Source organism: Felis catus, chromosome C1 (assembly GCF_018350175.1).
Source record: "Felis catus isolate Fca126 chromosome C1, F.catus_Fca126_mat1.0, whole genome shotgun sequence".
Classification (NCBI taxonomy): Eukaryota; Metazoa; Chordata; class Mammalia; order Carnivora; family Felidae; genus Felis; species Felis catus.
Window position 1 is genome coordinate 3883184 of NC_058375.1, and position 22524 is coordinate 3905707.

Consider the following 22524-nt stretch of genomic DNA (forward strand, 5'->3'; position numbering starts at 1 on the left):
GAAATCTTCATGGAGGAGACAGCATGATGGCTTTGAGCAGGGCCTTGGGGGCTGGGCAGACTCCTACATAGAGCCCAGGAGGAACCTTCCAGGAGATGCCTGAGCCACAGCTTGGAGAGGTGCCAAGAACAGGAGGTGGTGGTGACACAGACCGGCCGTGAGGGATGGGATGGAGAGGGACAGGAGGGACAGGAGGCCAGACTAGAGAGGAAGATGGAGGTCAGAGGGGGAAGGGCCGTGAGTGCCTAGCAAAGGAGCTTGGACTGCATTCAGTGGGCAATGGGGAGCCATCGACGGTGTCTGAGCAGGGATCAGAGCTCTGCTGCGGCGGGGAATGAGACGACAGGTGGAAAGGCTGGGTGGGGGAGCCCAGGAATGATGGGGTGAAGGGCAGCAGGGCAGGAGGACGGGAAGTCAGGAACCATGTCCTCCAGGTGACTGATGGCTGGTGCTGAGGATGTTGAGTTGACAGAGGGGTGCGGGGCCTGGGGGGAAGGAGACGGGGTGTGTCAGGGTATGGCAGGCTGATGCCACCACCCAGCGGTGGGCCCTGTGACAGAGAGGCCAGGGAGCTGACGTGGCAGGTGGGCGCCTTTGAGAGGGACCACCCGGCCCCGTCGCTGGGGCCTCTCCAGGTAGATACCTGCTGGCGTTTGCCTGGCTTCCGCAGCCTGCTTCCTGTTTTGTTTGCTTTCTACTCCGGGTCCCGAGCAGCAGTTCCCCAGCAGGGTCGTAGACAGATGTAGGTTTGTCCTCGGACAGCCACTCAGCCTCCATCCAGGATACCTCGTGCTGGAGGGTCATGTCATGCTGAGACTTCTTTGGGATCCTAGGATGACAAGAAACGCCCCCAGGGTCGTGACTCTGGAACAGGGGCTCGGCATGGCTACTGCCCAGAGCTCAGCCTCAAACCCCAGATCAGAATGTGTGCCGTGAGGAGGGGCCCCTGCACCCCTGCCTGCAGGGAGTGGTAGCGTGGTGTTCAAATAGCAAACTTCCAGAACTTTCTGGCCATGTAAAGGTACTGACAGGGTAAGTACCCTTGACTGGGGCATGTCCCAGCAGAAGGGTGGAGGGACATCCGTCTGCCTTGCTGAGGGTCTCGCCAGACCCCCAGCCCCTTCACTGTGGGTGGTGGTCATGCGCTGTGGGACCCCTTACTGCAGACATACGAATGTGGTGGGGGTCCCGAGCTGCAAGCACGGGTCCTGGCCTCAGATCACCGGAAAGCAGGGCCTGCCGCTCTCCACCTGTGGGTGGTGTCCCTGGCCCTCGGGGGCACGGGAGGCCTGGTGGGCAAATGAGCCTCAGGCAATGCCAGGACCCCAGTGGGTGCCCCCTCCCAGCCCCACAGGCCAGGAGCTGGCCTCGGCCAGGCTGCACCGCGGGACTGCACTTCCCGGGCTTTTAGGGGAAAGAGACGCTGCTCGTGAATAATTCAGCCTTTCACTGAGCTGAAAACGCCCTAATAGACTAATGGACTCCCTGCCTCCAAACTCGACCCTCGTGGGGCGCTTCTCATTCACCAATTGCTTCTGACGTCCTACAGTGACACTCCCTAATGAACCGGCTGCCACGCCAGATCCGTGCAGCGGCTGGTGAACCCTATAAACTAGACTGTGTCCTTTTTAACGAGCAGACGCCAGGAAGGCAGGTGAGTGGCCCCCTCAGCTCCAGGAGTCCAGGGGCAGCTGCTGTCTCCGGCGGTGGGGGGCGGGAGGGGGGGTGTTGCTGCTTGGGGACACGTGGCCCAGGAATGGAAGCCACAGAGGGACAGTATTGGGGGTGCATTTGGCTGATCCGAAATCAGATCCCCTATATTTTTTTCAAAGCCGAAAACCTTAAAAAAAAAAAAAAAAAAGCCAGCCCTAGAGTAACTGCAAGGTGACGGTGGGAGGCAGGATGGTGGGCTTTCTCCCGCTTCAGTGAGCTTGCCTCCCAGACCTGCCGGCTGGGACCGTCCGTCTCCCTGCCTAGGGGAGACCCAGACATCCAGCCACACCTTGTTGGGGTCACCATTAGGATTTGGCATTGTCGAGGTTGCCCCGAGAATGACAGCAGGGAGGTTTGGCGGCTGTCAGGAAGGTCTGTCTGGAAACACGTGGCCTAGGGAGCTGGGGCAGGGTCTGGGATGGGGGAGGCAGGGCGCTTGTCTGGGCCTTGGCTCGCTGATTGTTCTCCCGCAAAGGTGGTTTTGTTTTTGCCCTGATGCGCTGCTGTGCATTTTAAAGCTGCGCTCCGGAATGATGCCGTATTCCTTTGCAACCCCGCTTCCAGGAACTCGGGCTGGTTTCTCTAAGATCGAGACAAATGTCACCGTTTAAAAGAGCTGCTCAGGATTCCTTCCGAACCTCACGTTTCATGCCTCGGTGGCTTTCAGTAAACAGACCACAGTTCAGAAATTCCAGGTGGAAGGCCCTTCGGGGCGGTCGTGGTCCCCACTGACTTAATGAGGTCGATGCCTTCAGTTCGGTTTTTCCGTGTCACGGTGTTCGTTTACTGGAATCCCCCTGAGCCCTCCCTCCACAAGAATAGATTTGCGAAAGGCAGGCCCCGGCTCAGGGACGAACCTATAGGCGCCTCATAATTAGCAATGGCTATCGAGGAGGGGGCGGGTTTCTCTTGAGATGGGGTGGGGGCTGGATCTCGAGGAGGAGGAACACGAGGTCAGGGTCACTGCGCCTTTGAGCCCTAGGAAGCAAAGGGCCTGAGGCAGGAGCCCCGGCAGTGGGCGCTCCCTTCTGGCAGTGTCTCCCTGTGGCCCCTTCGTCCAAGGACCCCAGCCTGCCCCCAGTTAACCCCGGGAGGAGGCTGGGAATAAGCCCCAGCGTGAGGCTGTCCAGGAGCTGGACTCTGTCCTCTCCCATGGGCACCACTGCTGACTGTCAGAGCCCCTCTGTGCCTTCTGTGTCCTTCCTCCTCGGTGGGGTCTTGCCTCCCCGGAGGCGAGGAGGAACGTGTCCTAGCTCCTCTCGCGCTGTGCGTGGCCATCTGGCCACAAACCTGCTCCTGGGCACCAGGTGCTCACCCCTGTGGCCCCCCAGCAGGGCCACCATGCTCTCCGACGCCCACCTCCCTGTGTCCCTCAGCCGGAGCCTGCCTGGCATCATGGGGACACTCTCCGTGCCCTCCATGCCCCCGGCGCTGTAAGGAGAGATCACAAGCAGGGGAGACCCCAGCCCCCACAGAGACGGTGCACCCTGCCCTGCCCCCGTCTCATAAGGAATGTGTGTTCTCTGCGAGACCCGGGTCGTTTATTAAGGTCTACGTTGATCCTATTCAACCTTTTCTAGTAATAACGGGTATCTACACCACTCCCTCGTATCACAGAAGCCCGCGCTCACGTGTGCCCTCTCCAGAGGCCCACCCTGCCTTCCAGCCTCTGTCCCCTCCACCTCGCTTTGTGTATTTCTGCCACCACCCCGATTATCCTAGCTGGTATCCTACACCACGCTGCAACACTGTTGACGGCCGCTTCCCCGCACATGGCATGGGCCCAGCCGCACCCACAGCCCCGCCTGGTTGTCTAGACAGCGGGTGCAATCAGCCCCTGCTGGGCCCACTTCACAGACATGGAGACTGAGCCTCGAAGCCGTCAGGGTGCCTGCTTGTGTTGCGCTAAGTGGGTGACAGCCAGGTGCTCAGCCACACTGTCACCCCAGCCCCGGGACCCTGGCTGGACCTCCAGAGCCACACCAGACCAGATTGCTGTTTGTGGGTGGTGTCTTGAAAGCTAATGGTTATTGATCTCTGCCTGGCTGGGCCTGTGTGCCTGCTTCCTGCTCCCTGCGGCTCCGGCCTGCCAGGCTCTTCTCTCTGAGGACGGACCCCCAGGGAAGCCAGACTGGCCTGCCTTTGCCCCCTGCAGGAGGGGCAGCCGGCCACACTGCCACATCTAAAGCAGCTGCCCGACGCTGCCCTGCCCCCACCCCGGGCGGTGCTTGGAGGGGGCCAGGGGCCAGCAGGCAGGGAGGGAAGGAGGGGCAGCACTGCTCCCTGGAGGCATCTGTGGCTCCATTTCCTAAGACAACCCCCCTCCTGGAGCCCTGCGCCCCTCCTCTGCCTCCAGAGTGATTCTCCTGGAACATGGGGATTTTCGTGCCAGGGACATCCTCACCTGCTTTAGCATCCATCAGAGAGCTTAGTCCAAACCCTTGGGGGAGGCCAGAGGTCCTGGGCCCTGCAGGCCCCCTCCCTGTGGATCCGAGCCATAGTGAATGGGAGTCCTGGCCCCAGAGCCCCCCACCACACCCTCCAGGATAAGGCATCCTTCTTGGTGCCTGGGCCTGAGTCAGGGGGCCAGCCCACCCCTGCCAGGTGCTGTCCACACTGCCAGCCCAGTGGGAAGGCCCGGTCTCTGCTGTGGGCACTGAGCCTCAGTGGTAAAAGCAGACAGAAAGGTCCTGGCCCTCCTGGACCTGACCTTCAGGGGCTCAAATGCAACAAACAAACAAGATGACTAGAGAAGACTCTAGCAGGTCAGGTGAGGACACGGCTGTGGAGAACAGTTGCAGCGGGAAAGGGGTCTATGAAGTGTCAGGTGCTGGTGGAGAGCTTCCCCAAGGAGGGGGGTGGGGCCGCAGCCTTTGCAGCTGCCTCGGCTCCCAGGACAGCTTTCCTTGCCCTTCCCAGGGATAATCGAGCTTGTTCTTTCTTGGGGCAGAGGTGGGGACCACGCTGGTTCCTCCAGCTGCCAGGGCTGGGCTCTGGGACCCTGCTTTGCTGACCCAACTGAAATGATGACTCCCATGTCACTTTCTGTGCTCGGTGATGAGGCGGGGGTCGTCCTGCAGGCATCTGAGCCCGAGGGCTGCGGTCAGGTGCCGACAGGAGTCCCCGGATCATAGAGCCCCCCCGCCCCACGACCGTGTCCTCGGCGCGTAGCCATGGTGCCACGTTCCTTGATTCACTCACTCATGTACATCCATTAACACAGATGGTAGCATGCCTTGCACACGCGTCTTCCTCTCTTCCTTTACTACTGTCTCCTAGGATTCATTGCATTATCAGCCCATGTAGAGAAACCTCACTGAAGGCCGCACAAGTCCCATCATTGGGACGGACTATCATTTATGTAACCTGTCTCCCCGTTGATGGACATCTGTGCTGCTCTTAGTTTCTGAGAGAGTGTAGCCATCACTCAGAACGACTGTTTTCTTTTTTAACGTTTCTTCATTTTTTTTTTAATTTTTTTTTCAACGTTTTTTATTTATTTTGGGGACAGAGAGAGACAGAGCATGAACGGGGGAGGGGCAGAGAGAGAGGGAGACACAGAATCGGAAACAGGCTCCAGGCTCCGAGCCATCAGCCCAGAGCCCGACGAGGGGCTCGAACTCACAGACCGCGAGATCGTGACCTGGCTGAAGTCGGACGCCCAACCGACTGAGCCACCCAGCCGCCCCCAGGATGACTATTTAGTGATGGTTCCTCCCATTTTAGCCTTGCTCTCTCCCTGTCTGTACTGAACCCCTGTCCCCCCCTTGTCACCCCGCTCCTTACGTGCATCCCGTTCAGTCTTTCTACTGCAAAATTTGTGGATTGTGACATACTTAATCCTCATGGAGGACGGGGCCCAAAGAGTCTGCAGGTGCCACGGTGCCTGCGAGCAGAGAACGTGTGTGTGGATATCGTTTCCCTTGATGAGGCTTGCGGGCAAACAAATAGGGCGTTCCTGGGGTGGGCTCCCCTAGCAAAATCACACCGGCGTTTGCTTCCATGATGGATGTGCTCCTGCCCCTTCCGGGAGACAGCCCCGAACCTGGTTTTACCTTGCGAGCACCTCCGGGGAGCACTGTGACGTGGCGCCTTCGCTGCGGGGGTCTGGGCTCCCTGCATGCTCTCTTGCCTCTGCATTCGGAGTCCCCGCTTTGAGTTCTCGCGCCTGGAATGTGGCTTCGCCAGTGCTTGTCTCGGGCCGCGCGGGGTGGGGGAGGGCGGCTTAGCCAGAGTCCCCGGCCCGTGCAGAGTCAAGGGCTGACAGTGTCATGCCAGGAGGCGTTTACACCCAGGGGCCCTGGCCCCAGGCGCCGAGACCCGTTCCGGCCGCTCTAGTTGGAGGAGGCGTCTCTGCGGCACCCCTGCCCCGGGGCCGGCGTCCCGCGGGGCACCGGGGCAGGGCAGCGGCACCTTCGCTAACTCACGGCCACTCGGCGTTTCCCGTCTGGACAGCGGCGGCTGCCGGGCCGGGCGGTACCATGTTGTCCATGACGTACAGCGAGAGCCTGAGGAGCGTGAGCAGCAGGTGTCACTCGGACTGGGCCCTGCACCCCGTGCGCCAGACCGACACGCTGGAGCTGCAGCGGCTGCGGGAGGTGCGGGCGGCGGCCCAGGCCAGGAACATGGAGAGCTTCCTCCGCATGCACGGCCTCTCCCTGGACGGCTGCACCGCCCAGCGCACGGGCATGAAGTACCGGTAAGGGCCGGGCTGGGGCCGGGCGGGAAGGACTCTGCACAAGGCCGGAGCTGCAGCCCGGGAGACGGGGATCGATCGTGACATTATCGGATGTCGGGGTAACTAGTTTGTGTGTGAAAAGCCCAACCAGTTAAGCGTCCGGCTTCGGCTCAGGTCACAATCTCGCGGTTCGTGGGGTCGAGCCCCGCATCGGGCTCTGGGCTGACAGCTCAGAGCCTGGAGCCGGCTTCGGATTCTGTGTCTCCCTCTCTCTCTGCCCCTCCCTCGCTCTCCCTCTCTCTCAAAAATAAATAAACCCCCCCAAAATTTGTTTAAAGTCCAGCCATACCGAAATGTACGAAGAAGAAAACAAAAGTCTTTCCTCCAAAGGGTGGTCCTGCCCTCAAAGATAAGCGCTGTTACCGGTTTGATTTATCCTCTGTGGGAGAACGTGGTTTCCTGAAAACGCTTTGCAGCAGGGGTTAGATGCATCATTTCACTTTCTTGAGGCACCACTGGGACAAATTAATCACGAGGGGTTGGCTAGACATGAATTAACGAGAACGTCTCTGGTCATCTCTAACGACAAATTCATCCTGGTATCAGAATCCCAGGCTGGGTCCTGGGGGCAAAGAGGTGCTCCCCCGCCCCCCATCTGACCTTAAGCTGGGCTGTCCTCGTGGGAAGCGGCTTTCAACAGGCAGCCTCTGAATTAGCACCTACGCTTGCGTCCAGAGCAAAGGCTGTGGCTTCACGTCCCCTGTGTTCTCCGGGTGATAGGCCCGTCGGGCTCACTCTCCTTGGAACTTCAGAAGGACATTCCCTTTAGCTGGCTCATCTTTGAATTCAGCATCTGGGGCAGAGCTCCGGCGGCCGGCCCACTTTCTCCTGTGAAAGCCTCGGAGAAATGGCCAAAGAACCCCAGAGCTGGTGTTTGCATTCATACCTTACGTATATGCAGCTTTGCTCCTTTGTTAAATTTGAATTTCAAATAAACGTTTCCTTTTTTTAGTATAAGTATATCCCACACAATATCCGGGTCATACTTATGCTAAAACGTTGTTTATCTGAAGTTCAGACTGAACTGGGTGTCCCGTGGTTGATCTGGTAGCCCTAGACCCTTGGCTTCCATCTAACACAGGCCTCCCGGGGTTCTTCTGGCTGTTCTGTGGGGAGGAGAGTAGAGACCTGTTGCTTAACATTTTCTCCTATGGACAGTGTGTCTGGACCTTTGGTTCATTGTTTGAACGTGTGGTTGCCTTTTAAAGAAACAAAACACTTCTTCCCGGAGTCCATTAGATGGCAGAATTCATAAGGTTTTATATTCTGAATCCAGCTGTGTGGGAGGGACAAAGCATCAGCTACTTTGGCCCCAGTAAGTCCTAATTCAAATGGAAATTTCTCAAGACTGAGAAATGGGGGGCAGGGAGGGGCACTGGCCGTTAATATTTGTCCTTAATTCAGGAGATGTTTGTTAAGGGTCTGTTAGCTCCAGGCAACCGGCCAGAAGCCACACAAACAAGATGGACAGGGTCCCCACCCTCACAGCTGGTGCGTCCTCGTGTGGGGAAGCAGAGAAAAAAGCAAGCCGCCACCCTAGGGCGTGAGAGAGGCCAGGCACAGCCCAGACCTTAACCATCTGAAAGGGAGACATTTGAAGATGTGGGGTAGAACCTTCCAGGCCAAGGAGACAGGGGGACATCTGAGGAGCAAAGAGAAGGTCCGGGTGGCTGGGCCAGAGCAAGGAAGGTAGAGGGCTGTAGGGTGAGGTGGGGCGGCTGGAGCTCGGCCTCCTCCCCTGGGAAGACCCCAGCCCCCTCCACTGTGGATACAGTTTATGATGGCGGTTGCAATGGAGTGCATCGTGTCCCCAAAATTTCATGTCCACCCTGAACCTCAGAATGTGACCTTCTTTGCCAATAGGGCCATTGCCGATGTGATCAGTTAAGATGAGGCCCTACTGGGGGTGCCTGGGTGGCTCAGTCGGTTAAACGTCTGGCTCTTGATTTCATCTTGGGTCATGATCTCACAGTTCGTGGGTTCAAGACCCACGCCGGGTGCTGTGCTGACAGCTGCGGAGCCTGCTTGGGATTCTCTGTCTCCCTCTCTCTCTCTGCCTCTCCCTGGCTCACTCTCTCTCAAAATAAATAAATAAACATTAAAAAAAAAAAGAAAAAAAGACAAGGCCCAGCTGGAATAGGGTGGACCCTAACTCCAATGACAGGCGTCCTTATAAAAATATCATGTGAAGACGCACAGGGAAGAAGCCACGTGGTGGTGGAGGCAGAGAGTAGAGTGTCGTGGCCACGAACCTGGGAATGCCTGCAGCCACCAAAAGCTGGAAGAGGCCGGGGGCGTGGTCCCCTGGAGCCTCTGGAGGGAGACGGCCCTGCCCACATCTGGCTCTCAGACGTCTGGCCTTCAGAACTGGGAGAGAATCCATTTCTGTTCTTTGAATCCCCGTTTGTGGTGCTCTGTTATGGGAGCCCCGGGACACTAACATGGGTGGGTACGGGGACAAGGACAGATCTTATTTGCCTGACCCCCCCCCCCCCAGCCACCGGAAAATCTGGGCCACATCTGAAATGTGGGGAACTGACCAGGGAGCTAAGTACCCAGGGAAAACTCGCTTCCCAAGTTGCAGAGGAGACCAGAAAACCACTGTGTCTTTAGCAGTTGATGGGCCAAAGGCTGTCACACCCACGCGGCCCTTTCTTTATCTGGCGGATTTGATCTTGCTGCATCCAGGGGGGTTGCAGTTATCTGGAAACAGGGGCCTCCACAACTAACACCAGCAGTTATTAAAGATCCCAGATAAATGCCGTTCCACAGTTAACGTCCCCACCAGCAGTAGGGCTGCGACTCTGTTAAACTCGGTCTTAAATATTAATGTAAAAAAGATAATGCCTTCAGATAAGCAAGGGGACAGCTGTGCCCCAGGCCCGGGCGTTTTATCTGCCGAACCGAGCCTGCAGCTTGGGAAAAGCCTTCGTGTTAACTTCCTCCGCTTTTTAGCTTTCCTCAACTCTTGTGATTAAAAAAAAAAAAAAAAAAAAAAACCGCATTGAATTTTTAAATCCGCACAGTGCATGTGTAAGCTCCCCTCCCCACACCCACCTGGTGGTAGCAACGGGAGGGTCCAGAGATGTGGCCTCAGAGATGTGGCGCCGGGAATGAACCCCAAATCCCCCCAGACCCACGCGGTCCTTTGCCTGCTCTGATTTCAGCTTAGACCCCTCTCCCTCCTGCTCAGGAGGCTCCTTCCTTCTGTATCTCGAAGATGCTAAGCTCCGTCCATCCTCAGGGCCCTTGCACATTCTCGTCCCCCAGATCTTCTCACAGCTGGCTCCCTCCATCAGTCACATCTTGGTCCTCTGGGAGACTTCCCCGAGTGCCTCGTCTAATAACATCCTCGCAGGCGGTCCTCGAGTGCGCTGTCCTGTCCTGTGGTCATCCTCACATCCCCCTGCTGTCCCTCTTATCTGCACCCCCTAAGAGCAGGGCTTTTGTCTGTTCCCAGCACCTAGAACATCCGGAGCCTCTATGGGTATGGCCTGGGTGGTATTGAATGCTGCTGGCCTTAACCCCCTTTCTAGAATATTCCCCTGTAAAATGTGTCTCCTTCCTGCTGCTTTCTCGACCACGGTTCTGGAGGCTGGGTCTGCATCTCTGTTGCAGCCCAGATGTGGAGGGGGGTGGGGGGGAGCCCTGGGCAGTGAAGCTTGGTCATCAGCCCCTGGCACACCTGCGGGTTCGGACCCTAGACCATGGGCTCCTGCCACGAGCCAGCATTTGTCACCAGGCACTATTTGATTTGTGGTCAGGTTCCCGGAGCGGATTCTACGTAGCTGCTCAGTTATTCCTAGGAGATCCCTTGCAGGTGGGCCATCAGAGAGGGCTTCCTGAAAGAGCTGAGAATCCAGGTGTGCCTCAGAGGGCAGGTGGGCAGGACAGGTGTGATTCAGAGGACCCGGTGGGGGGGGGGGGGAGAGGCAGGAGAAAAAGAACAGAGGCCAGAGAGGGATGACGTGTGGACCAATCTCAGAAGCTAAGTAGGGGACGAGTCCACCTTGAAAAATGTCCTATACTGCGTTCCTGCATCTGCCACAATGAAATACCACAAATGGTGGCCTAAAACAACATTCTCTCACCGCTCTAGAGGCCAAAAGTCTGAAATCCAGGTGCGGGCAGGACCCCATGCCCTCTGAGGGCTCCAGGAGATGACCCCGCCCTGCCTCGTCCAGCTCCTGGTGGCTGCCAGTGTCCCCGGTGTCCCTTGGCTCATAGACGCTCCAGTCTCTGCCTCCGTCTTCACGTGGCTATTTCCCGTCTGTGTGTATCTGCCCATCTCCTCACAAGGACACCAGGCATTGGATTTTGGGCCCACGCTGCTCCGGGACAACCTCACCTTTACCTGACTACTTCTACAAAGACCCTACTTCCAAATAAGGTCACAGATACAGGAGTCAGGACCTCAGCATGTTTTGGGGGACGCATTCCCACCCACAACAGGTCCCAAGGGCTAAGTCAACTCCTTGAGCCTACTGAGGCCCGGGGGAGTGTCCCGGGAGGAATCCGGGCTCCCCGCAGGTACCTTTGTGACCTTGGATGAGTCACCTGGCCTCTCTGTGTCTCAGTTCCCAGTCTGGAGAGTGGAGACCGCAGGCATTCCTCACGGAATCGTCTGGAGGACTGCATTAGGCAGTGACATCACTGAGAGCTCCAGGCTTGGCTGCAGGTGGGAGAGAAACTCTGGTCCTGGGGATGTGGCTCCCCTGTCCTGTGCGGACAAGGAGCAGGTGTGGAAGGGAGGGAAGGGAAAGAGGAGGGAGGAGGCGAGACCAGCCGGTCTTAGGGAAGAGCCGCTCCGGCACGACCAGGAGCTGGGAGGATGGCCGGCGTGGGTGACTTGTGGGTCTCCGTGGAGGGCCGACCGGGCCATGGGGTCGGCATAGCAGCCACCGCCCCCGCCACGGAATAGGAAGGGCCGCGGCGGGCCTAACACTTCCACCAGTGGATTGTGCTGTAACCAGCTGACAGCACAGCCCGCCTGGCCTTGGGAATCAGGGGCCTAGCTGTTAGCAGTCCAGACCCCCAGGCCTCCACCCCGAGGTCTGAGGGGATCCACTCCTCTCGTTGGACAAGGATGGGGACCAGGATGCTTGGTTTTGTATTGTCCACCTAGAAAGGCAGGGTCAGCACAGCCCGATCCAATCCACAGATGGCACCAGGTAGCCCCCCGGGACTGCCCCCCAGCCCTCACCCTTTAATCCGGGGCTCTGAGAGCGGGAGCCGCTCCATGGGAGGGGCCCTGCTCACCCCGCTCACCTCCCACCCTGCCACCCCTGTGAATGAGGGCGGAGCCAGCGTCTGCCTTCCTTGCTTGACCCCTCTGTGCCTCAGTTTCCCCGGGTGTGGCAGGGTGCGGTGGGAGTTCAGCTACACAAAAAGGGCTTGGCAGGACGGCTCAGTGAGCACCGTTTCATTGATAGTGCGGTGGCCATTGTTGGTGCCTCGGAGGTGCTCCTGGCGATGAGGCAGGAAACGTACCAGAAACACTTACTCAGGGCTTGCACAATCGCTTTGTACACGCATCAACTAAGAAGCAAAAGGAGCTGATTAGAAGCCACTTAGCCCTTTTCCCCTTCTGGTGACTGGGGTATGAGGTCCTGAAGGAAGCCCCCGAGGGGTCTTCGGCTCTTACCTGCCAGACGACACCTCCTCCAGGAAGGTCACCGGTCTGCCACCTTTTGCTCTTAGAAACTTCAGGGGCCAAGGACCTCCCATCCCACTGGAGCAGCCCCCAACTCATCAGCATCCCCCCCCCCACCTCCTTGGGCAAGAAGTCACCTTTGGGTGCAAAACACCCTCCATTCGGCACGGTCCGGGCAGCCTCGCGGGTACAGGGGAAGCACCCGGGCCTCTACAGGACGCAGCCGCTCGTCCTCACTCTTGAGTGACTATTGCAGTCTGCGCTTTTATTTTATTTATTTTTATTTTTTCAATGTTTATTTCTTTTTGAGACAGAGACAGAGCAGGAGCAGGAGAGGGGCAGAGAGAGGGAGACACAGAATCTGAAGCAGGCTCCAGGCTGTCAGCACAGAGTCCGACGCGGGGCTCGAACCCATAAACTGGGAGATCATGACCTGAGCCGAAGTCAGATGCTTAACCGGCTGAGCCACCCAGGCGCCCCAGCCGTCTGGGCTTTTAAAAGCCATCTTTAAAACTTTTGCTCCAGACCTCGAGGCCTCCGTGGGCCTCACTCTGCATGGGGAGAGTGCCCATCACCTCCCCACTGTGAGGCTGTCACCATTTTGGAGGAACAGCCTGCCTCCTTCGAAAAGCTTCCAGCTTTTCCCCTCTTGCCTAATTCTTGCGACCTCCTAGGAGTATTGCAAGTGGTGACCCCTGTTTGGGGCAAGTGGAAACTTACAGATTCTGGCCAGCCTTTAAAAACCTACGTGCTCCGGCTGGCAGTTCTCTGCTGAGGACAGCACCTGTTTGCCCTGGGTTTCCCCAGGGGAGTGCTGAGGTCAAATATTCATCATCTCTATGACACACTACAATGGGATGGAGTGAGGGCTGGGGCTCTATCACCAGGCTCTGCTCAGGAGTCCTGCTGACATCTGAAAGGAGTGCGTCTTGCAGAGAGGAACCGGCAAGTGGTTCCCAGCCCCCTGATGTGTCGCCGGGTAGAGCGTCGTTGGCACTTGGAGAAGGAAAGGGTTACATGTGCTTAGGGAGCTGGCTTCTCTGAGGTGATATCAGAGGGCGAGGAGGACTTCAAAGGCAGACAAACAGGAAGGATGCTCTCACAGGGAGCAAAAGTGGGACTGAGGCCCAGAGACTTTTGAGGCAGGTGGCATTTTGGGGGGCAACAGCTTTATGGGGATATAATTCGTATACCATACATATGTTTAAAGTATACAGTTCAGGGGGCGTCTGGGTGGCTCAGTCAGTTAAGCATCTGACTCTTGGTTTCAGCTCAGGTCATGATCTCACGGTTTGTGAGTTTGAGCCCTGAATCAGGCTCTGCACTGACAGTGTGGAGCCTGCTTGGATTCTCTCTCCCCCTCTCTCTGCCCTCCCCTTCAGTCTCTCTCTCTCTCAAAATAAATAAACTTTTAAAAAATAACAATAAAGTATACAGTTCAGTGATTTTAGTATATTCCTAGAGTTGTGGAAAACTCACCACAATCAACTTTAGAACACCTTAAGCACCCCAAAAAGAAACACTATACCCACATTAGCTATCACTCCCCAATTCCCAATTCCTGCCCCCCAGCTCCTGGCAACCACTAAGCTACTTTCTGAGACAGAAAGCTATGTCTCAGATTTCTATGATAGCTGTGAATTTGCCTATTCTGAACATTTCATATAAATGGAATCATATACTATATGGCCTTTGTGACTGGCTTCTCTCACTCAGCATAATGTTTTCAAGGTTCATCCGTGTTGTAGCATATATCGGTGCTTTATTCCTTTGTATGGCTGAGTAACATTCTGTTGTATTGGCAGGCAGACCATATTGTGTTTATCATTTTGTCAGTGGATGAACATGTTGGTTATTTCCACTTTGGGACAATGATGAATAATGCTGCTGTGGACATTTGTGTTCAAGTGTTTGTGTGGGCATATGTTTTCGGTTCTCTGAGCACATACCTAGGAGTGGAATTGCTGAGTTGCATGGTGGAGCAGATGATATTTTACCCACTGTGGTGACTAAGTCATTGTGATTCTCGCTTAACTTGGTGCTGCCTAAAGCACACCATCTGAGGCACCTCTGAGGAATGGTAAGATGCCAGATCTGATAGTTTGCCAGAGCGCAGAGAGATGAAATATATAAGGAAGAAAGAAGTAGAGGGTTTCCACATCCCCTAGACCAGGTACACAGCACAACCAGAAGCTCTTGATGAAACACAGCTTCCCAAGCCCAGCCCCAAAGCTGCTGATTCAGTAGATCAGGGGGGACCCAGGCATCTGTATTTGTAACAAACTCCCCTCCCGGGAGGAGCAGAGACAGGCTTTGCCCCTGCAGCCTCTTTGGCAGGCCTGTGGGCTCCCTGAAGGCCAGGGCCCCGCTCGTGGAGGGGCTCGGCACTATAGGTTGCCCTTTGATCTTCTCAGGCCCTGCCCACTCGAGAGGCTCAGGGAGAGCCAAGCAGGCCTGTGGCTTATGTGGGCAGGTAAGAGACTAAGGCAGAGCTGGGCCTCTGGGTCCTGAGGGCCCCCTGCTGGCCTGTGTAAGTGGTGTCTGTGACCCACCAGGGCTGCCTTGGCGAAGGCCCCAACTCCATCCCTGGTCCAGGTATCACCCTCAGGGTGTGTCTCCTGCTGCTGCGTCAGGCCTGTGGCCCTGAGGGGGTCAAAAGGGGTACAGTGACCAGTGCAGAGGTGGAGGTAGAGTCTTGCACATGGGCCTGTACCAACTGCCACCTCCAAAAAGCCCTTCCTTCGGGGCGCTCAGGTGGCTCAGTCAGTTGAGGGTCTGACTCTTGATTTCGGCTCAGGTCATGATCCCAGGGTCTTGGGATCAAGCCCGACATCAGGCACTCCGCTGAGTGTGAAGTCTGCTCGAGATTCTCTCTGTCTGCCTCTGCCCCTCTCCCCCATTCATGCTCTCTCTCTCTCTCTAAAATAAAAAATAAAATAAAATAAATTTTTTAAAAATTTACAAAAAGCCCTTCCTTCCTGCTGAGGGATCATTCCATACCATGTGTGATCTGGCCGTGCTCTGTGTTCTGCATTGGACACTGAGAACACTGAGGCCCGGAGACGAGGTCTCTTGCCCGAGGATGCCCAGCTCAGGAGCAGGGAGGCCAGACAGGAGCAAGGTTTTATTCTTAACTTCTGTGTCAAAAAGGCAGGGCCGAGGCTGAGAGCGAGTTCAGGCACCATCCATCGTGAACATCTTTAGGCGGATTCATCTTTGGACAGTCAGCTGGTTGGGAAGGGCCCTGTGGGTCCAAGCCGAGAGAGACAGAGAGGCTTCTCAGACCACGTCTGTCACTTTGTCAGTGGAGGCCCAGAGAGGGCAGGCCCCTTGCCTGCGATCACACAGCAAATTAACAGCAGAGCCTGAACTAGACCCTGATCACCTGTCTCCCATCTAGCTCTTTCTCTGCCCCCTCCTGCATGGCAAGAAAGACCCCAAAAGGCAGCTTTGGCCAGGGCTCACCTCACAGGGTGAAGGTGGCATGTTTGGGGTCAGAGGACAAAGCCAGTCCCTCCTGCCATGGGGGGGGGGGGGGGAGGAAATCTCCTTGGGTTTCAGGAAGCCCCATGAACTTTGTTCCAGGAGGAGAGCCTTGCTCCCAAGTCCATCCTGAACCCATGAGTGTGGGAAAGAAGGCTGGGGTCACGGGGAGGGGTGTCCTCATTCACTCATGCATTCACCCATACATTCCAGAGGCATTTACTGAGTGTCTGCTGTGAGCTAAGAACTGTGGAGTGCCAGAACTTCTCAGGTCTCTGGCCCCACGACCCCCAGGCTTCTCTCCTCGGGTCGTCTAGACGGAGAGGTCTTTTCTCCACATTTCGGGTGATTCTCCTTCTCCTCGTGCTGGTGGAAGCCCCACTTTGCGGGGCGAGAACCAGAGGCAGCTGGGGGAGGGGGGGGCCACGGCTGGCTGCCTGTCCCCGTCCCGGCCCAGCGGCTGTCAGCCTGGAGCAGCCAGGGCCAGCCTCCCGGGGATCGGGCAAGGCGGGCGGCGGAGCATCCGCGTCATTAATAATGAATCGCTAGATGCCTCCTGCGCTTCCCACCGGTCACCTAATTTACTTGGCAGGGGCGCCCGATGGCCCGTGGGGTGCACAGCCAGGAGTTGGACTCTGGGAAGCCTGGGGAAACAGCTGCTCCCCTGAACCACCCCCCCTCGCCCCCGGCAGCCCCCAGGCCACCACCCTGATGGGAGGCGCCCTCCCTTCTCCCCTCTCCCCTGGAGGAGGGCGATGTCACGCGGAGGTCGGGAGTAACCTGCAGCCCAGCCCTGCCGGACACCGCCGGCCTGGGGACTCTGGCAGCCAGAGCCAGACCAGGGTGAGTGCAGGGGAAGGACCAGTAGAGCCGAGAAGGATGTGAGCGGAGAAAAAATGGCACCGCCCCCACCTGGATTTCCGAGTTCCCTCCGATAAGGTCTTTCCTCGCATGCTTCTGGACATTCGATTCCCTTCTCTCGGACACTGCACAGGATTTTTCTCTCGTTGCCTTGGGAAATCCTCGCTTCCGGAAGGAGCGCCTCGCAGCTTCCTGGCTTTCTGGGATAAAGCCTTGTCCTGGGAACAGGAGGACTTCTAGGGGCAGTTGACTTCAGAGCCCAGAAGGAGGGGGACACAGCCAGGAGCTGGGCCCCAGCCTTGGCATGCAGGTGTCTTTTGTGTGCTCGGAACACAGCCTCAAGGGCCGGGGCCCCGAGGAGCGGCTGGGCCGGCCGGCTGCCAGCAGCCCCAGCCTGGGCTCCCGTGGCCGCTTCCGCGCCGTGGCCATGGTGGCCCGGAGCCTGGGACACCTGTCAATGCAGAGCCTCCCGTGTGCCGGTGACGCCAGCGTGAAGCAGCCAGGGATGAAATATAGGTACGGGCTCCGGGGGTGGCTTCTCAGGGTCGAGGCTGCCTCCCCACCACCCCCATCAGGGAGAGCCGGGGAAATCTGCAATCCATTGTCAGATTTGGACACTCTGCGTGCTAAGAGGTGGCAGAGGGGGCGGGGGGAAGAGCTCCTAGCACTGGGTGGACTGGGTGAGAAACAACATCGAGGCTTGGCTCACGTTCAGCCCCAAATTTCTTTCTTCACCGCCACAGGGCTAAGATGTATGATGGTTGCTCTTCCTTCTGCTCGTTTGTTTCTTTTGTTGGGGGGTGGGGGCAGTGGGCGGTGGTAACAGCAGCCAAACCATCCATGTGATGGTTTCCAAGACTCAGGGATGCTTTCTCTTCCTGGGGACCACCGCCAACACCGGCCAGAGGGTCTCCTGCCCTCCATGCCCTCCCCTAGGTGGTCTTTGCAGGTAGGCCCTCATGACAAGCGTTGGTTTACTATTCAGGGACCATTGGGTGAACCATGTGATGAAATTCATCTTCCAGACCCCAGGCCGGGGTCCTCCACAGGCAGGACCACCACTCGGCAGGGCACAGAGCGGCATCTGGACCCTCCTGCTGGTGGCTTAGCCCAGACTGCACTGTGTACGTCTGCCTGGGCTCAGTCCGCCGGTACGTGGAAAGGGTGCAGAGCATGAGCGTCAGGGGCAGGGACCTTCCTCCCCCTCCTTGGATGTCACCCCTTGTCCCACCCTGGGCCTTGCTCAGATGCTGGGCACATGCACCCAGGTGGAAGAGGAGAGTCCCCGCTTTGTACCAAGGACCCCTGGGGTCAGGGTCGGAGGGCACCTTGCTTGGCAGTCTGGCCTTTCTTACTATGAGTGTTTCTGTATGTCCACCCTTAGGCCTTTCTAGAATGATGTTCCTGGGAGATGATGTTACAGCAAACAATCTGCCGCGGCTGGACCCAGAGAGTCACATAGGCTCTAAAAGAGCCACAGAAGATTCTAGTTGTATTTGAGGAGAGTGTCTGGGTGTCTAGCTGGTGGTGCTGACAACTCGAAAAGTAATGAGAGATTCACTCCTAACACCTGAGATGTTTAGCTTGAACCTCCCCCCAAACCAGTGCCTAAAGTCAGACCTCGCGTGAAAGAACCGTGTGGAGTTCCATGCCTCCCGGAGATGAATTTTGGAGTAACTCTGATTTCTTTTGTGCCTCTGCCTGTATCCCTTCCTTCCCTGGGTCCTTGGGGGTGTTTGATATTCTTTATGAGCCTTTGGTGGAAAAAGGCTTGTGTTCCCAGCCTCCAAGCTTGAGGAGGACCATCCAGATTGGAATACTCCAGTCTTGGAGCCCAGCCGGCTTATCTCTTTTTGTTAAGTTGGGATCAAAAGCTAAGAGTAAACAGACTATATGTTTCAAGCTAGGTACCTGTTACCGGCTGATACTTTTAAGTCAGTCCCGGGATCATTAAAGGAGTTAATACGAGTGAGATCATCTCTTAAAATGTAAAGTGCTGTGTAAATGGAAAATATGGCTATTCACATGATTTCCCTCCTAAGATCCCGTGGTCGATTAAGGAGTAAATCTCAAAGAGCCTGGTCGCTCAGGATTACCACGTGTGCATATGTATGTGTGTGTGCATATCTGTGTGAGTACACACGTGGGCACATGTATGCATATATTTGTACATGCGTGTGTGTGTGCATTTGTGTGTTCAGGTATGACACATGCTGGAGGCAGGGAGGGCGAGACGGATGATAAGGGGGTTTGCAGTCCAAGAGGCTGGGTTCGGATCCCAGCCCCAGCACTTCCTAATTATGGGACCCCTCCCCCATCTGTCCTTACATGTGGCCTGGTGAGCTTTTCTGGACTACAGTGTGGGGGGAGGAAGGCGGGTTCTACCTCTAAAGGAAACGTAGGTGCCTAGAAGCTGAAGTGGGAGCCAGAGTCCAAACCATTGGGTACCTACCCTTGGTGAGCACAGGGCACCTGCCTTACAGATAGATACCTGCCCCTCCCGGGGTTGCCGCATAGTGACTCTCCCAGTGCCACGGCTTGGGTGCAGATGAGGGCTGCAGGGGGCCTGGTTATTTGCCCCCAACTCCGATCACCTTAGGAAGCTGGCCAGAGGTGGGGGAGGCCTCCAGCCACACCCTTTGGTGCTGAGGGAACAAAAGGTGGGTGGCCAGAGCGCCACATTCTTGCCGGAGGGCCCAAGAGGGGCTCCGTGGTGGGAGAGGCGTGATGCCAAGCCCTGTGAGTAAGCGGCGGGGCCTGGCCTCAGGGCCTGGGCTTCCCACCCCCCAGTTTCCCAACAAGCAGCCCTGAGACCCTGCAAAGGTCAGCTGCAGTCTGAGGACGAAGGCCCAGAAACCCAGGCCTGTTCTTAGGGAGCCTGGAGTCTGTGAGCGCGGCAGACGTGTGAACAGGTATGTTCCCTCCTCCCTCCTCCGTATGACAGCTGATCAGAAAGTGGCCTGGTCCCCAGCCCCGGTCCAGCTGAGGCTGAGATGTCTGGGGCTCCCCCCACCGCGTCGTGGAGCAGTCATGTTTGTAAAGCTTTTCCCCCGGAGGTACCCTGTCCCTTCTCATCCCTTCTCCCGAGCCCTGGCAGCGATGGCAAAACTAATACCATCATTTTATCAGGGAGACAACTTGAGCGGGGTAATTGCAGCATCACGCGGTGTCCTAGTTTCATTCGATTATTCCTGTGGGCAGTGGGTGGAAAAGCAGCTGGAGAGCCTGGGTCGGAGGCGAGGAGCCCCTTCTGGTGGGCGAGTTTCAGCCACAGACCCAGGTGGACACAGCCAGGCGTTCTGTACCCTCATCTGCCTGTTGCTAACGCCGCTCGTCTCCCTGAACGCGCAGCACGTTCAGGCATTTGGTTCCATGCTGGTAAAAGGGAACTCCGAGAGGACATACCTAACGCTTAGCCTTCCTCAGAGCCTGGCCAGGAAATTGCTTCCCACCGTCACAGGTGGGAGCCGGTTTTGCAGAGTCGGGAGCTCAGCCCCCCTTCCGGCACCTGGATTTATTGAGAGCAGGTGCCCGGGGCCCTGTGAACCGCTCCCCCCGCTGCCCGCCGGGCATTGCCAACGGGGTTCTGGGGGGTTTCGTGTCCTTGCACATTTCCAGGGAAGGGGTCTGTAGCCTTTATCAGTTTCTCAAAGGGGCCTGTGACCTCCCAACAGTTAAGAACCACTGATCAGAGTCCTCTATCCTTTTTGCTTCGTTACCAGACTGCTTTTAAGCAATGCTCTGATTTCTCACCACGGGTCCCTTCCAACTAGCGTGGGGAAAATTGTCTGCACCGTTAAATCGGCCCGGCCTGATGCGTGGTCTATAGGCGATGTGCTTTACCTTTCTTTCTTCCTTTTTTTTTTTAATTACTTTTTAATTCCAGTTTATTTACAGACAACAAAACAAAAATTACCTTCCTGCCTAGCAAGCAACAGCAATTCACACACGGCTTAAAGAATGTAAGAGAACTCTCAAGTCACGTCTTTTGACCACTCAGCCCTTGGATTTCATACATACTCTATTTTAAATTTCTCATAGCAGATCTGAAGTTAGATCAAGTATTTTCCCACAGGCTTCTGGAAATGTGGTAACACTGTGTAAGGCTAAGGTATACCACATAAAGATCTGACGTGTGTGTGTGCACTATGAAAGGGTCACCACGATACGTATGGCGACTGTCCCTCACCTCACACATCGTGCCTTCCTTGAGAGCAGCCAGAGATGCCAGGGGCTCTGGGTCAGAACATACGAGACATGCTGAGGGCACCCTCAGGTTATTTCACTGATTTCTAGGGGGAAAAAAAACTACTTGACTGGTCCATTGCTTCTCACGTGAGGAAAAAAGGCCTCTGTCTGTGTTCTGTGCCGTCTCTTGGAAGTGGGACACATGCAGAGTCCGTGTTCTGTGACTCTGTACCCGGGGGAACACGTGTTATCTCGTGTCATCCTCTCGGCCGGCCCTGTGAGCCCATTCTACAGAGGGGCACACTGAGGCATCACGAGGTTACATCGCACACCCAAAGACGCATAGCCAGGGTTTGAGCTCTGGCTTCAGAGCCTCTGCTCCATCTGCCCCCCTCCCCGAAAGAGAAACCAGCTGCTGTTCTGTTCTGTACTTTATTTAGGGAAAATCCCAGCCCTCCCTGCAGGAACTGTGGGCTGGCAGCCGGGCTGGTTTTAATGGGAAATTTGAACAGAAGCCTGCGTATTCCAGAACTACTTTAAATTTGGAGACACGTGAAACTGTTTTCAAACCGCTAACAAGCTTCTTATACCCCCTCCCCACCCCCCACAACCACCTGTGGACCTTGGGACCAGGAAACCAAAGCTTCAGAGGGCCCGAGGGGGCCAGGTTGGGGTGGAGAAACTGAGGACACAGCATCCACTAAAGTTGGAAGTGGGGTACCCCCAGGGAAAAGCTGGGGCCCTCGGGGATGGAGGCTGGGGTTCACCCTCGGGGTCTGTCGCAACTCTCTGACTTCCCGGTGCCTGGCCGGGTGTTGCACCCGGGGGTCCCAGGACTGAGATGCCGGCAGTGGGGTCCCCCTGAGGGTAGTGGACTCCGACCCTGCCCCGGCCAACTTCCCCATCTGGGCAGCTCGCATCCTGTGTCCCCCGTACATGCGGACAGGGTCATGCCATCGTGGTGGGGAGCGTGCTCTTGGAGCTGACCGCCTGGGTGGACTCCTGGCTTCGCCGCTCCTGGGCGGGTCCGGCATGCTCTCAGGTCAAGTGGGAATATTGGGAAAAGGAAGGTGCCTGACCCACAGAGCTGTGGAGGATCCTCGACGAGCTGCTGCCCCCGCAGGCCCCCAGCCGGCCTGTGCCGGGACAGATGGGCATCCAGTCCTCAGCAGAGCACTGCCACGCCTCCATCAGCCTTGTCTCGCCCGTGAAACAAGACACTGTCCACTCTGCCAGCCTCTCTCTGGGGCGCTCTCCAGGCCCCACCATGGGCACCAGCAAGGCCCAGGCCATGGCCGAAATGTGGTGTGTGTGTGGCAGGGGTGGGGGGAGGGGGGCGGGAAGTGGACAGTTGGCTCTGGACCCCCAGGGGGCAGGTGAGCTACAGTAGGACTCTCTCCAAAGGACCCGTGGCCTTCAGAGCCTCAAAAGATGCATTGACTAGGGTGGGGGGCTCAAGGAATAGGGCACTGGGAATGGGGGGGGCCTGCGCCTGGCTGCCAGGTCCTGTGCCACTCCTGAGAACTCACACCAATTCTGTTTTCCAGGAACCTGGGCAAGTCGGGCCTGCGGGTCTCCTGCCTGGGGCTCGGTGAGTGTGGGGCCCCCTTGGTCCAGTGCCCCCCAAGGGAGCAGGGGCTTTGGGGGGGACTCAAGGGGCCACTCCTGGGGGTAAGGGTAGGGAGCCAGGATGGGGAGGGCGCTGGTGAGGCCGTTGCCATGGCAACCAGGAGGTGGGGGTGTCCTAGGGGAGAGAGGGGGCAGACAAGGCAAGTTATCAGGGCCCTGTGCCCACACAGCCCCCTGCCCCGTGCCAGAACATTAGAGAAGCACGCTGGCCCCAGGTGTGTCTGGAGACCATCTTCGTTCCTCACGTGGCAGAGTCCTC

At 57.0% G+C, this 22524-nt stretch overlaps 1 protein-coding gene across 12 annotated transcripts in view; it reads left to right on the forward strand.

The window, feature by feature from the left end:
* KCNAB2 (potassium voltage-gated channel subfamily A regulatory beta subunit 2) overlaps positions 1 to 22524 on the forward strand; it is an 84742-nt gene that overhangs the window by 36947 nt on the left and 25271 nt on the right. For 8 of the 12 annotated variants that reach the window (XM_045035004.1, XM_019836067.3, XM_019836068.3 and 5 more), the window contains one exon: positions 22184 to 22227. In XM_045035004.1, coding sequence (XP_044890939.1) covers positions 22184 to 22227 — 44 coding nt within the window. Of the gene's footprint in view, positions 1 to 5361; positions 6413 to 16320; positions 16965 to 22183; positions 22228 to 22524 lie in introns of those variants that run through there. The other 4 variants (XM_019836063.3, XM_019836064.3, XM_019836065.3 and 1 more) reach the window with 4 other exon arrangements.